Raw genomic sequence first — 15,633 nt, 5'->3', positions numbered from 1 at the left:
TGGGTGTAGGCGTGATCTAGCAGGCCTGTTCTTATATTCTTATGCTGTTAATGGCATGTTAAGGACAAACAGGGGTTAGAAAGTTGATGTGAGTATTAATCTGCTTTTAGTCTACTGTGAATAACGGTTGATTTTTCTTACTGATAATTTTATTGTTTATCATTTTTGTAGATCACTTTGAGGTCTATTTTTACTATCAAGTAGTATATAAATTTTGTGAAATGAATGAATAAAACAAACTTCCACTTATGCAATGTGTGTGTGGGGGGGGCATTCAGACATGAGACCTTTGCAGCTCCATTTTGCTTGCATACAATGGCCCATTTTCTACCCCTTCTAGGAAAAATATGGGTTGCTTCCAGACAGGAATTTAATATTGTAAAAAAGGTTGTTCGGATATTGCAACAGGATTCTTTTTTAACACTGTATTTTCCCCAGAAAGTGTAGATCCAGATTAAATGGGGGGAAAGACAGGCTGGCATTTTTATGCCAATGATGTTGTGTGGATGCTGCAAAAACAACAACTCCTGCATGCGCAAGGAGCAGTCACCCCACAATAAACACCCGCCTGGAAGGACCCTGGAAGGGTGGGTCCTGTGCTTCCCAGAACATTCCTTTTCCATAGAATCGACAAGCACCTTCTTTGAACAAACATGGAGCCTCCTTGCCAAAGGAAGGCCGTAAGGAGTGCAGTACCTTTTCTGCTTCTGTCGCAGTACGAAGGTTCAGTAGCCAAGAGTCCAGAGCCTCGCTGACGGAGCCAAAAGACTTCTGAAGGTTCTTGGCATCTTTCTCCAAAGCCTTCAGTAATTGCTCAGGGACTTCCCAGGGAGGGTTGGATACAATCCCTTTCACTGCCTCCAGCTCCTGATTCATTGGAGCCGACAAGTTCCTTAGCTCTGCGTCCAAGGCCTAAGGAGCAAAAGGGTACCTATAAGCAGACATCTAAGCAGGACAAATGGTCCTGCCAAGGCTGGAACGAACTTGAGCCTCACACTCCCCCTGTCTGCTGTTAAGGCTTCTCAACTCTTTTCAGGTCATGGTAATCCTGTCCAAGCAGCAGAACCCAAGAAGCTCTTGTACATGTGTCATCGTCCAAGCATGAAGCAAGATTTGGTCCAAATAGTTCAATCCAGTACGAGTAAAAAACAAAACCAACAACTGTAATCTGGTGTAAGGGTGTAGACCAGGGCTCAATTCTCACAATGGCCCTGAACTCCCTTCTACAGCTTTCAGCATGCATGCATGCATGCGCGCGCGCGCACACACACACACACACACACACGCACACACTACTCTCTCAGCCTCATTCGCCTAGTGTGATCTACATCACAGGGGTAGATCAGACCAAAGGCTAAAAAGTACTTTGCAAAAACTACAGAGGATGTGAAAAGAATGAACAGCAACAGTAACTCATCTGATCGAGTGGACTGTAGTCCACAAAAGCTTACACCTTAACAAATGTGTTAGCATTTTGAGGTGCCACAAGACTCTTCAGAAGTCCCTGAGAAGCTTACAGGCAGAGCTTACAGGGAACAAAGGTGCTCTCCTGTGAATTGCCATAATGGCCAGCCCACTGGGGAAAGTGACCTTTAGGTGTGAAAACCAAAGCCACTCCTCTTACCTCAGCCTGGCGAAGCAGTTCCCGCAGTGCTGCTGAACTCAGATCTGCAACTTGAACCCGCTGGATGCGCATCTCAATGTCACGCACTCTGGACAGGAGCACAACCAATTTCTCATCATAGCTGAGGCAAAGCTGTTTGCTGTGTGGAGCCTATGGAGTGAGAGGCATTAAAACACAGGTTTTAGACAGAATAGGAGAGATACAGACAAAGCACAACAATCTTGGACTTTTCTATTTGAATGGTTCTAGCTTATTTCATCTAAAAACTGCATTTCTTGTGGGGCCAGATTTCATTTTTAAAATAAAATATTAATTTCTAAAAAGATTGTAAGGTTTCCCTGATAGTGGCCCGTGTTCTTGAGACTCTCTCCCAGGAGTGACTCACCAGTCTACCTGGCTATCAACCTTCCAACAACTGGTTAAGAAATCCTTACATTTGGCACCAAATGCTTTCTGGAAGGACCATATCCACTCAAGACCCCCTGATACAAGCAAGCACCTCATGACACCAACAGGGCACCTGACACCAGGTGTCAGCTGAATGCCTAGAGGTTGTAGTGTGGCCAGAAACAGCTGCAGAGGCCTGACTGGGCTGCCTGGTGGGCCTAAATTGGCCTGCAGACTTGAGGTTCCCCACCCCTGACTTTCAGGCTGTATTTCAGGGGCAGCCAACTGCCATAATCTCTGAGCATTGGCCATACTGGTTTGGGTTGATGGAAGTTGGAGTCTAAAACATCTGGAGGGTACCCTATTCCCCCACCCACTATATCACATATATTGGGCATGTAACTTCCTCTTCCTTGCACTCTTAGGGGGCAAGTCAAGCTCCAAATTATGATGGGGAAAGAGGCACCTCTTCACCTGCCCCTCGTCCCTGAAGCTGGCCAACTGTAAAGGAAGACATAGGCAGGGCTGCACCAAAGGGAAGGGGGCCTGGTTTAGCTTGCTCCTTCACTGCTGACTACCTGGCCTCCAGAGCAGTGGTGTAGTGGTAGAATTTGGAGTGCATCATGGCAGCCCCAAAGAGCCATCCATGCCCAAGTCATCAATATATACTAAGCTTCAGCAAAAAATAAAATAAAAATAAAAATCCAGAAGCTGAAATGCAACTGTTAGCATTTAACCAGGAATGCAAATCACCTCGGCAAAAGGGAAAATGCCACAAATTCAACTGCTTGCATGAAGTCAAAAGAAAGAAGCATTTAGCCTCTTGCTTATTTTTTCTCATGTTCTTGACTTCCTCTATGTTTATCTGTCACAAACCTGAAAGCCTCATTAGTGCCTCATTTACTCACCAGAGTGAGGAGGCTCCATAAATTATCCTGGTGTTCTGGTAGATGCTGTTGCTGCTCTGAGAGAGTCCCAGAGGTGCACTCCCCTGTGTCCCCCAACCCACTCTACACCACTGCTCAAGAGATATACTTTCATTTCAGCTGTCCAGCTAGCTTTACAATATGAATAAATGTCTCTGAGATTAATAAGTCCACCTACCTTGGCAAGTTTGGGGGCATCTTGGCATCTGTCTTCCCCACTTCCTTCAACCACACAGGTGGGTTCATCAGCATCCTTGCTTTCTCTGGTCATTTTTGAGGTTTCAGTGTCTTGCACAGGTGCTTTTCGCCTAGAAATATCCCTCTTGCTTTCTGGAAACTCTTGGTCTTGCAGCATCTGTGCCTCTGGCTCCATTTTCTTGTCTCCCATAGAACCAATGTGCCACATCTCTTCTGCTTCTGCATCCACAGGCACTCCTTTGGCAACAGCACTTCCACAGTTTCTAGTTAGCTCCTGGACAGCATCCTCTTGTCTGAGCAAAGGCACAGAATGATAATGACTTATCTTGTCCTCTAGGATCTCTGTGTTTTGCACGGGTTCTGTCTTGAGTGCAGAAGGCCCTGAGGATTCTGTGCCATCTACCTTAGTAGTAACATTAGCTTTTTGGACCTTTGAGATAATTGGTTCTTTGGCCTTTTCTTGAGATACACTTTCTTCCAGATTATCTACCTCTACCAAGGAATCTTGGTAAATTCTAGTCTCTTGCTCTGTTAACTCTCTGGGTGAATCTGTCTTTGGGGTAACATTCACTTTCTGATCATCTGTGATGTTCGCTTTAATTCTGTCTTGCTTGTTCTCTTTTCCATATGCCTGTGGATCTAGTCTCTCAACCTCCACTTGTTCTATTGTGGTCTGGCTGCTGGTCACCCTCTCAGATATATTCTCCTGGAATGATTCTAGAACCCCAGAGGCCAACTCTTCCTTGATCCTTCTCACCAAAGTTTCCTTGGAATCTGGGGTAGGAGGGGATGGCCTTTCTTGGGAAGAGCCACACACCCTAAGTGGTTCTGCTGGGGCAGCAGACTGCTTTTTATTCTTTTTTGTTTTCTTCTTCTTGGTGCTTTTTAAGTCAATACTTTCTGAAGTGAGAAGATCTGAGGGTCTTAATTGAGATCCAGGGCGTGGTAGTTCAGTCTTGATGTCCACACACAGCAGCTCATCAGAGGCCTGTTTCTTGGGCTCTACAACTGTAGGAAGTCCTTCAGAATTTATGAAATCATTTTCTTCCTCCTTCTGACCTACAGAACTGAGTTTCTTGGGTGCTGACACCTCCAGAGGTTCCAACTGTACGATACCCTGAGCTTTCTTCTGGAGGACAATGGCTGCAGCATCACTCTCTTCCTGAGTAAATCTCTTGTCTTGTTCCTGGTCCCCATTAATTGTCTGGTTCATCATCACATTCATCCCAAACTTCTCCTCCTGAGACATAATTCCTTCCAATTTCTTTTCAATCACCTGATCATTTCCTCCATGCTTTTCCAATTCGCCTTTCTGGAGTTCTTTCCCTCTCAACTTGCTTTTCCTCCTAATATTTTTTTTCTGGGCTTTAACTTTCAGGGCATCAGCTGGGTCTAACATATAGGCAAGCTCAGGTGCCAGTCTGCCTTCTGCTAAAAGCTGACTAGCCAAACTATCCAGTGCAGAAGGAAAAGGAAAGGAGGCTGGCACTGATTCAACCACTTCTTTTGCCATCTCTTGAATCCCTTTTGAAGAGTTGTTAGTGGCATCACCAGTTAAGCTGCTCTCCATAGCTGAAGGCACTGGAGTCTCTTTCTCATCATGATTCTCAGCAGCATATTCACAAAAGTCTAACACTTCAGACATGGAGGTCCCATTTTGCAGCAACAGCTGAGGCTGCTGATCTTCACATTCTTCCAGGTTCTCACATTCAGATCTATTGTTGCTTATTGGAACACTTTCTTTAACTGTGCTGGCTAACTCCTCACTGACTAAGCCCCTCTCAACGGCCTCTTTTAACGTCACTCGTTCTCCACTCTTAGTACCAATAATTCCTCCAGCCAAGAGCTGATTAACAGCAATGGCTTTAGCTGTATCTTTATCCAGCACTTCTCGCTCCAAAGCAGATGCCAGTGTCAACCTTTGGCAAGTCGAAGTCTCCATGATGCCACCTGTGTCTGCTTGAGCCTGCAACAACCTCAATGCAAGCATGGGGTCTACCTTGCCAAGCTTAACTGCTTGTGGATATGAGAGTACATTCCCAGTCACTTCATCTTTGAGGTCTCGAAATGGAACAACTTCCAAGTATCTCTGCCCTGACTCAATGTCAATTTTGCTTTTCCTGACCAGTTCTGGATAGGAGACCAACCTACAGCTCTCTGGATCAATTATTGCATGCTTCATTTCAGAGGATGCAATGGCCTTTTCCATAACTGCTTTGGGCAAGAGTCCTTCCTTCACAGCTTTAGCCAATATAATCTTCTGCCCAGAAACAGGGTCGAATATGCTTCCAGTTGAGGCTTGTATTTCTTGAACATTGTTTTGAAAATCTGAGCTGACTAATCCCAGGGATACAGCTTGAGGCAAGGGCATAGGTTCCTTTGTTTCTGGATGAATGTACTGGTGCAAGCATATACTTTCTGCCTTTCTGAGATCTTCATAGAAGCCTTGGTCAATCAATCCATGTTCCACAGCATCCTCCACAGAAAGTCTCAAGCCTGTCTTGTGGTGAATAATCCCTCCATCAGCTATCTGCTTGGTCAGGAGTTGGAATGCTTTCTCCTTGGTGATAAAGCCCTTTTCCACAACCTGGGTGATTGTCAAAGGTTCTTTAGTTTTAGGATCTAAGATGCCTCCTATTTCAGCCTGCAAAGTGATTAGCTTCTCTTTGGTTGCATCCTCAGCACCTTTCCCCTTAGATGCTTTTTCTAGTTTCTTAAGATCTTCTTGGGTAGAATGCTGCAAGAGGTCATGGTTAGAAGCCAATGTGACTGACATTTTCTTGCCACGCTTGAAGTCAACAATCCCACCGGTAACAACTTGCCCTTCCAGGATTCGTGCAGCGGTTTCTTTGTCCAACAGACCAACCTCAGATGCATCCTTGATGGAGAGAATGGTTTTTCGAAGTGGATCTATAACACCACTTATGGCTTGATCAGATGCTAGCACCTTCTGCATAAGTTTCTCATCCATCAGTCCTTCACCAATTACTTCTTCGGTGGTTAGTGATTCACAGGTCTCAGCATCAAAGAAGCCACTGAATATTTTCATCCTGTCCATCAGTTTGATGGCTGTATGGCTGGGTACAACTCCACAAGCAATGGACTCATCTAGGAGCATCTTCTTCCCTGTCTGTTCATGAATTATGCCACCATCCTGAAGCTGCATCAGCAATATTTTAAGGATGTTGTCTTCTCCCAAGTCTGTCGACAGTGTTGGTGATGCAGAACTATCAGTTTGATGGAAATGATCCATTTTTCCTTCCGTACTCAACTGTTCTTCCATAATATGGTCATCTGTAGATTTCCCTTCAGCTTGACTTTCAACTGATTCATTTCTCACTTTTCTAATACTTAGCCAGTTCACAGAGTCAGCACCTGCTGCATCTTCTGCTGCAAGAGTGACATTTTCAATAGCATTTTCCTTCAAATTTTGAGATTCCTCTAGTTTCTCCAAATCAACAGTGGATATAACGGTTTCTTTTTCAACAGGATATATTTCAACACCAGTCTCCCACTCTTTGAAAACCATCTCTTCTGCCTGCATTTTTGAAAACGTAACATTTTCCCACGAGATCTCCACATTTGTGGATTCCATTTCAAAGCTGGAGTCCTTGATGGATTTGGACTCTGGCAGTTCAATTTCATCCCTGCTCTGGTTTGTCGTCAGGTTTTGCTCTCTTCTGGACTCATCCATTTCACTTTTAAGGTCTCCCACAGGATCCACTTCCATCTCTGGCATCTTTACATTCACACATTCTATTTCTTTCACTGGAAGTTTTCCAATTTCTATTTCAAGTGTTTTGTTAGATGGACAAATTTCTGAGGGCATATATCCTTCAAGCTCTTCTTTGGACACAGATAAATTAAATTCAAATTTCTTCAAAGCGAATTCATTATGGGCTTTAGTAACCACAGTTACTGTCTTCCCGTCCTCCAAATCATCCCATTGTTGGGGTTGGCTTTCACTAGTTTTTAAGGGATGGGCATTTGATCCATTATCTTGAGCTGCAACAAGCATTTCAGCAAGGTTATTTAACTCCCCATCTACAAGCAGCAATTTTTGGCCATTGCTGATGTTGACATAGCTGTGAGTCATCAAATGAAACAATGTCCTTTCTTCACAGCTTCTTAGTGGACATTTGCTTTGGTTCTTAAGGTCCCCTGGGCTATCTGAGGGGGGGATACTCCTTTCCTGCCTGCTTGGAGAATCTGCAAGGGGCATGTTTGGCATGACATCAGGAAGGTGGATTGATTTCAGTTTCTCGATGGCATCTTTGTCCAGAATCCCATGTTCAGCAGCCTTCTCCCAGGTCAGGATCTCTCTGGTTTGGGGTATGAAAAGTGCCTCAATGTGTTGCCGTTTGCTTAGAATCTTATGGGCTAGCTCAGAAGACAAGATGCCCTGCTCCAGGGCATCTGTAACAGGGAGAATCTCACCTGACTTGGGCTGCAGAAGACCCATAAATGACCAAAGGGATTCTAGAATCACTACAGCAATTCTTGATGCTACTAAGTCTTTCCTCACTGCTTCATCCAGCGAAAGCCTGTCTCCTGTAACCGTATCTATAATGCCACCTGTCTGCAGCTGTCGGACCAGAAGGGCACAAGCCAGATCTTGGTCAATCAGATTATGTCTTATGGCTTCATCCACAGTCAGCCGGTGGCCGCTTTTGGGGTCCACAATGCCACCAGCAAAGAGCTGTGCTTCCAGCAACCTCACAGTCACCTGCTTCTCTATTAGCCCTTCCTGAACTGCACGGAAGATGCTCACTTTTTGGCCTGAAGTTAAGCTCACCATCCCACCTGCCAGCTGTTTTACTGGGAGCAGCCTCAATCCTGTCTCCTGGTGAAGGATGCACTGCTCCATCAGGTTGCTCAAGCTAATTTTCTTGGCTGAATTGGGGTCAATCAAGTCCTTGCAAGACCTCAGACGGGAAACCAACTTCCCATGAAGGCGGGTGGTAATGCTTCCTCTTTGAAGAGCCTCTTCTAAGCTGATCCTGCCTTGGCTGGACGAGTCTATAAACCCGCCAGTGAGAATCTGCACTTCTGCGATTTTCAGCCCAACGCTTTCACTGATGGTTCCATCTTCCATTGCAGCCACAAGTGGAAGAAACTGCTTCCCTTTGGCATCTGTGTTGTCTACCAGCTGGACGGCACTCTGCAGTTCCTCCAGTAGCTTGTAGATCCTGTCGTTTATGATGCCTCGTGCCAGGCCTTCTGCCAAAAGGAGCTTTTCACTGGCATTGGGAACCACAAGGCCAGTTGTGATCACCTGGGCTTCCAGCAGTATAAGGCCTGTTTCTTGGTCTAGGAGACCTTTTTGCATGGCCCCCCAAACAGAAAAGACTTCCATCGTGCCAAGGTCCAGCACTCCTTCCACAGTCTCAATTCCCTAAAGAGAGGGAGGGGGGAGGGGAGAAAGAGGGGAAAAAGTTCAAGAACAGAGAAGCCACTATGAAGGTGTTTGTTAACTATAAAGCACCCCCAAGTCCAATGATGTCTCAGTCTTTTAAGGTACTAGAGAGCAGATTCCCCAATGGATAAGGATTTTTCTTGTAAGATTTTGGTTTCGGAAGTTGTTTGGAGCTCAATCTAGCCAGCCATAAGTGACTACTCTGAGACATTTCGGACACCCATGAAGAGGAGCAAAGCAGCCAAAGCAGCGAGATGGACCGAGTGGCCAGGATGTTCCACATAAAGATACAAACACAGATGGGGAAAGAGAGAGAGTGCCATGCACTCACCACCCTTTGGCATTTATATATGCAGAAAGAGAGACAGGTTGCACAGAAGAGCCACAAGACAGGGTCACCAACAGGAAGCAAAAGGAAAGGGAGGAGGGGAAGTGGCACAAGCTTAGCCCCCTCCTCAAGCTTCCCATAAGCTTAGTACCCACACAGGCATGAAAAGTGGCAGACCATGGAAGAAGAGGCAGCCATGCCATTGAGCTCTTTCCCCTGACCACTTAAATGGCAGCCTCTCACATTTCAGCACAACGTTCACCCTCACCATGGTGTTTCAGAAGGCTTCAGAGCCCTGTCTCGTGACATGTCAAAATCCAGCCTAGAATAAGCAAGTACTATGGGCAAGGGGTGTGTGTGTGAAAACACTGGAACCAACTTGAACAGGTATCAAGGTGCAACAAGGACCTCAGACACTGCTCACACCTACATCTAGCAGTGATTTCCCAACAACATCCCTGAGATTCCTTAGTCTTCTGTGCGGAGGCAGATCATGGAAGACAAACTGCCTGAAGGACCCAGCTTGTCTGCCATTAGTCATCTCTCCATCACAATTGCAGGTATAGGAAGGGCAAGCCAGGAGGCGCTTTCGGCTCATCCAGTGCAACTACTGTATTCTGCAGATGAGATGCTTTAGCTGGTAAACTAATGGTGAAAGGAGGCCAACACATCTCAATGTGTTTCTTCCAAACATAAGCTGGTTTGCATACAATTCTAAGCCATGATTTGATTCAGCCACAGTTTACTTAACCACCACCAGTCAACTACAAGTTAACAGATGGTCAAACAAGGCACAATTTATTCCTCAAAAGTTTGGTTTGCTTTCCAACTCCTCTTGCCTTGTTGAACATCTGACTGAAACAAACCATGGCAAAGGAAGGATGCTGAGTTTGCCTGTAACACCAGGCCATAGTTATAACAAACCAAGGTTTGTAAGTGAACAATAAACCATGGACTGAAATCATGGATTGTTAGAAGAAAACAAATTAAGCTACTTGGCAGAGTTGGCACAAAATGCCAAGTTTAGCACTGTGTGCAAACTAGGTCACAGGCTCATCGCAGGAAGTTTTCAAAAGCTGAGCCTAACCCCATCCCCACCCACACAGCTGATGGAGGGAAGCAGCATAACAATACTCCTTTGAGGAGATACAAAAGGGGGGGGTCAGTTCTAAGGATGACAGAATATATGTAATGGAGACCACAGATATTTATAGAAATGACTTGAAGTGACTTACCCAAGGACACTGCAGTTGAGCTTATGGCTATGCTGCAGTTTGAACTAAGAGCCTCCCAATATGCCCAGAACTCTATCCCCTAGAGCACACAATGGGAATTTCATGGACTCTTAACTTGCACTTTTGTGCTAAATCGGAAATCTGGTGAAGGTAGTTTAGCTGGGGAAAGGGAGGGGAATGTAGCACTACGTAGACTTGGGGAATCGCCACACCTTGGCCATCTCTGGCCTGCACTGTACATAAACCCATATTTGGGGGAGTGGTACAGATGCCATATTGGCTGGGGACTGGACTTCACTATGTCCATGGAGGCCTGCTTCCCATCCAGGCCATGGGTGCAGCTTGCAGGCAAACATGCCTGATAAGGCATCCAGACTTCCTAAGAAGAGGCTGTGCTCTTTCTGGCTCCAAATGATACACCTGGCAGAGCTAAGAGGTAGCCCTGACAAAGCTCCATTTCATGGCCCAGCAGGGCAGGGGCAGGGACCCACTGGAAAGGCCTACAAAGCCTTCTTGCACCACAATCAAGACTCCAAACATGCACATCCAGATATTAAAATCAGCAAGAGAAGAAAAGAGAGAGAAAAGAGGGGAAGGACAGGAGTCATAAAAGGCTTTTTACTTACCAGAGTTGTGGGGTTTGCCGTGAGCAGTGAAAGAAGACAGAGCCTTTATGGAGCAGCTCAGCCGTATGGCACACACAGTGTAAAAGCTGGGGGGTGTTAGCATCCGGCATGCGACTGTTTGTTTTGCACAAAAAAGTAGAAAGAACAATATCCCCCCAAAACACACACACCACTTTTTCTCATTTTCTGAGTGAGGCTTTTGGTGTGACCTCCAGATTGTTAGTTTTAAAAAACGACAACACAAAATTGGAAGCAAGGATGGCAGTTAATCTGAACAGTAATTCCACATGAACACAAACCAAACAGGGACACATCATGCTCAATGCAGAGAGTTCTGTCATTTTGGTTTTGGCGTGCAGTTTCCCATTGCTTTGAACCAGACATTTTCAACCAAGATCTAGAGATTCTTCCATGAGCAAAAACGGTTGGCAAATGGCTCCCCAAAGGATTTCTACAATTGAGAGGCACTCAAACCGAAGTAAAAGGTAAATCCACACATAAGTGGAGACGTCTAAAAGCAGCTTTCACCCTCCTGGTACCCTCCAGATGTTTTGGGCTACAGCCCCATTCGCCCCAGCCAACACAATCACACGGGACTGGGGCTGACGGAAGTTCCAGTCCAAAGCATCTGGAGGGAGCCACATTGGTGACAGCAGGTCTACAGCTTCCTTGGGAAAATCCATTCCTCTCTGGTCACTCTGCTCCACTCTGGCCTTTCTTCTTTAGAAGACCCCTGCTAGTTCACATGCATCTCCTGCAGTGGGCAGCCAGAATCAAAGTGTGCTGGCTCCCAGTGAGTTACAAGAGGGAACAACGTGAGCAGATCAGTATGGCCTTTTCCATGGAACCTCCTACCCCCTGTACAGCTGGTGCTGCAGGAAGGCAGATGATATGGTGGTCTTCAATCAGGGGGCAACTGATACACATCTAAAACAACATTTTAATGCTTCAGTGACAGAAGTGGTTATATTTACTGAAAGGCTGCCATCCCATACAACCTTTAGCCCAAATACTAAAAAGGGCAACAGGGCTTTCTTCCTGCTTTAATAGGTTCGTTAGTGCTTCAAGACACAGGGAGGTAGCAAGCGTCAAAACATAACTCCACACAGATATACATATTGCATTGGACACATGAATACCACACTTACGTACATGTAATATACAGAGTATACCCAGGCAGGACTTCAGAAGAACAAACCAAGAAACACAGATGGGACAGATGTTCAAAGACATTTTTGCCAGAAGGCAGGGTGGCATAAAGTGGAGCTCAGAAGTGCATGGAAGAAATGTATGAAATATTTTCTGGCAGTGAAGTATCCTATTATTGGAATAACACAGCACTGTCATCCCATGAGGGTGGGGAGGTGAGGAGGGGGAGAAAGAGATTTGTTTTCCTCTTGTTTGCTTCAGATTAGAAGCATGCATTATACTTAGGTCAGGTTCTTGGATCCCTTTGCTGGCTTTTCTGTTCTACTCCATGACCTCACTTGCCTCCCTTAGCTTCTCCCCCCCCCCCCCAACCATAACTGTTAGTAGCAGAGCTGGCCCAGCCATTAAAGAGCTACTGGGTCTTGGAACAGCCTCTGATCCTTTCTCTCTTTCTATCTCTCTTTTCTTTGCTACCTGCCTACTTACCTTCCCCTGACACCTGAACTCTTCACCTAAACTGGGTCTGCAAAACTCTAGGCTACTATAATTTATGCCTTTAAATTCATGCTGAAAACTTCTATTGCGGCAGTGCTACAAAGCTTATAAGGCAATTCATCATCATCACCATAGGTGAAAGGCATTATTGGAAATCTCCAGTCCCAGATTACATGGGGAATGCACTCATTTTCAGAGTACTGCTGAAGAAACAAGATGGGGTGGCCAAAGTTTTATATTTTTCCCTAAGAGAATACATCAGCTAGCAGCTTTCCTCTTCACCTTAGCATGGTTGAAAAGAACCTGAGTATTCCAAAGGCACAGGAGCCCTCCATGGGCAAGGAGTCTGGCAACCCTAGATTGTCATCTGCCCAAATCAACAATTTTATGAAACTCTCTCTTGTCTCGTCCTTCAGAAACCAACTCAGCAAAGGAGGAACCTCTTCAGAATGCAGAAGATGGGAGAGAATGGGATGGAGCTGACTAATAAGGATTTTCAAAAGCCATCAGGGCTGTGGATGAAGGGACAAGTGCTGCCAAGAACAGATTCTCTCTCCCACCCCTGGGGAGGGAAAGAAAAAAAGAATATCACAAACTGGGGAGGAACCTGGGATGGAGAGAGGAGGAATACCTTATGGGCGGTCTCCTGGGCCATGTGACTTTGGAGCTGCTGGAGCTGTTCTGTGGAGTCAGAGCACAGCTGGTCATAAGTCTTCTTGAGGACATCCAGCTGGGTCACAATGTGTTCCTTCTCCTGGGCAGAAAGCCTGCAGGTTGGCACATAAGAGACATCTCTTGATATAAGCATGGCAATTGTAAAACCCTAAAAGGATGCCTGCTGAGATTATGGGTTGCAATATAGCTTCAGGCCTGCAATATATTGAGTGGAGGAAGTGGCCAATTTAGCCCTATACTGCTTACTCCAACTGGCAGGCTCCAGGAATCCTGATGCAGAGGTCAACCCTGGCACCTTATACATTCAAAGCATGTGCTGCCTTATGGTCAAGTAAAAAACACTCCATCAGCAACGACAGCCTGGAAATTTCCTCCCTAGCTCCTGTGTTTCTACAGGACATCAATTTCAAATTTCCATCTTTGTTTTCTCAGGATGACAGCATAAAACACTCCGAGAAGTTAAGTGAATTTAAAAATAGGGAAAATGAAAGCTTAGACTCCATCCCCCCCCCTTGCAACAACTAAATCTGCAATAAACCAAACAAATTTAATTCTTTCTGACTGACGTTCTCCCAACTCACTTGTGTCCATGCTTTGCAAGGAAGATCTGAGCAGTTTTGATAGCTTCTGAGACTTGCTCCTGCTTTGTAACCAATTCCTCATTTAGAACCTGATGAGAAGAAGGAGAGTACTATGTTCAGAAGGGCAAGAAGGGTGACACATCTCTAAGATCTAGTGACACATGTCCAAGCACTGGAAGAAGCTCAAGGGCCAGTGACTCAATGCAGCCTTCCCAGCAATGTTGGCTGGAACAGATAGGAGTTATAGTCCAAAACATCTGGAGGGCACCAGATCAACACAGACTGAACTAGTAAATCCAAATAGATCACTAGTTCCCAGTATCAGAATTAATCAGCTTTTGTCTAAAAAAATTATCAGAAGTTCAAAATAGGTCAGTTAATTTGGGGATTTAAGAAACCAGCCAATTAGTAAAAGGAATGAACCTCCATTTGGAGTAATATTTGAAGCAGATAATTCTTTCTGAAGAAAAGAGCTTCAGAGAGAGAAAGGGGGGAGAAAGACAAAAATCAGTGACTATTTCCAGAAGGAGACAGGTTTATTCAGGCAAAACCTCACACAACAGTTTGTTCCTTAAGGCCAGAAGAACAAAAATGAAAAAATAAATCCAACTTCAAGCAAAGCAGAAAATGAACTGAGCCCCTGAGGAAGTGGAGGAGCTCACATCCGGTGGAAACGAAGACGTTTTCTGCCTTCTTCAAGTGACTAGGAGTTAGCAACCCACCTGGTGATGTCCTACTGCCCACTAGAGAGATAAACCCAGCAGGATTGACCTAGGCTTAGTCTGGTATTGCTGACACACACTGGAAAAGGATCAAAGGAAGTGAGAGGCACCCCCTGCCCTTACGCACCTGCTGCTCCAAGATGGACTTCTCAATATCTCCAAGCTCTTTGCCCTTTGGTGGGACACTTTTGAACTGTGCACTCTGTTTGAAACCCATGACCCAGCCCATGAGTTCCTTCACTTTGTCCACATGCTCTTGCTTCTCCTCCTCCACAACTTTCTGCAAGAAGAAAAGAGAGAGAGAGAGATGGAATATGGCCACATAAATGTATGCAACCAAATCAAATACTTCGTATAGGCGTAACATGCTAAAAAAATGTGCTGGCTCTATGTCAGCAAGCCTTTGCTAGATATTAGCTAAGCTGTTATGTCACGGAGTGCTCACAAACATTCTCACTTGCTTGGGATAGATGTATCAAGAACAAAACACTGACACAGTGAGGATTCTGTGGGTGAAGTGAAAGTTAACCTGGTTGGAGGTTACATCAATGTAAGAATATGGTGTTGGTGGGGAGGCAGATGGATATGTGTGAACACAGGAGTTTGGGGGAGGGGGATTAAGTGGGAAAATCTCTGGACAGGGGACTGAAAAGCAAGGGCCTAAAGTATACATAGACAGAAGTGGCAGGTCCTTGAGGAAAAAACTAAATGGCAACTATATTGGGTTAAGGAAGGGCAAGGGAGAGAGATGATTAGAAAAGAACAACTCCTCACATAAGGCTTAGGGAAAGGAATGACTGCAAGTATTAGCAAGAAGCTGATGGTTTTGTGACTCTATGCCAACCAAAGAGCCCTTCTAACTGTTGCAGCCCTGATGCCTTCAAAGGAAAGGGGCTAAAACTCCCAAGATCACATGCGGCAAAACCCACTGCCTAACCCCAGTGGGCCACAATGAATTCACGATTGAGACACCACAGAGCAGCCACTATAAAATATATCCTTACTTCTTCCTCTTCCAGGCGCCGGAGAGCATCACTGATGTACTTCACGTGCTGTGTGGTCAATGTGACCAGAGCTGTGTAGCGTGTGCGCAGGTCCATGAACTGGAAGGGTGGGGTGGAGAGAGAACACAAGAGAAAAACAACACCACAAAGAACATGGTTGTTAAAGCCAATGAATGAGAGAGCATCCAACTTCCCACTTTGCTCCGAACATGCAGCCTTTCTCCTTCTGGAGAACAGGGAAATGCCCCCACTCACTGCACAATCTGA

The 15,633-nt window shown here is 45.4% G+C and overlaps 1 protein-coding gene across 16 annotated transcripts in view; it reads right to left on the bottom strand.

Moving 5' to 3' along the window:
* MACF1 (microtubule actin crosslinking factor 1) overlaps positions 1-15,633 on the bottom strand; it is a 300,044-nt gene that overhangs the window by 117,058 nt on the left and 167,353 nt on the right. For 15 of the 16 annotated variants that reach the window (XM_081870354.1, XM_081870346.1, XM_081870345.1 and 12 more), the window contains 7 exons: positions 15,367-15,465; positions 14,490-14,642; positions 13,641-13,729; positions 13,016-13,151; positions 3,116-8,530; positions 1,625-1,774; positions 697-912 (listed from right to left, as the gene is read on the bottom strand). In XM_081870354.1, coding sequence (XP_081726480.1) covers positions 697-912; positions 1,625-1,774; positions 3,116-8,530; positions 13,016-13,151; positions 13,641-13,729; positions 14,490-14,642; positions 15,367-15,465 — 6,258 coding nt within the window. The remainder of the gene's footprint in view (positions 1-696; positions 913-1,624; positions 1,775-3,115; positions 8,531-13,015; positions 13,152-13,640; positions 13,730-14,489; positions 14,643-15,366; positions 15,466-15,633) is intronic. The other variant, XM_081870344.1, reaches the window with a different exon arrangement.

This window comes from Podarcis erhardii, assembly GCF_964252035.2.
Source record: "Podarcis erhardii genome assembly, chromosome: 7".
Lineage (NCBI taxonomy): Eukaryota > Metazoa > Chordata > Lepidosauria > Squamata > Lacertidae > Podarcis > Podarcis erhardii.
This window is presented reverse-complemented; position numbering and strand designations above follow the sequence as displayed.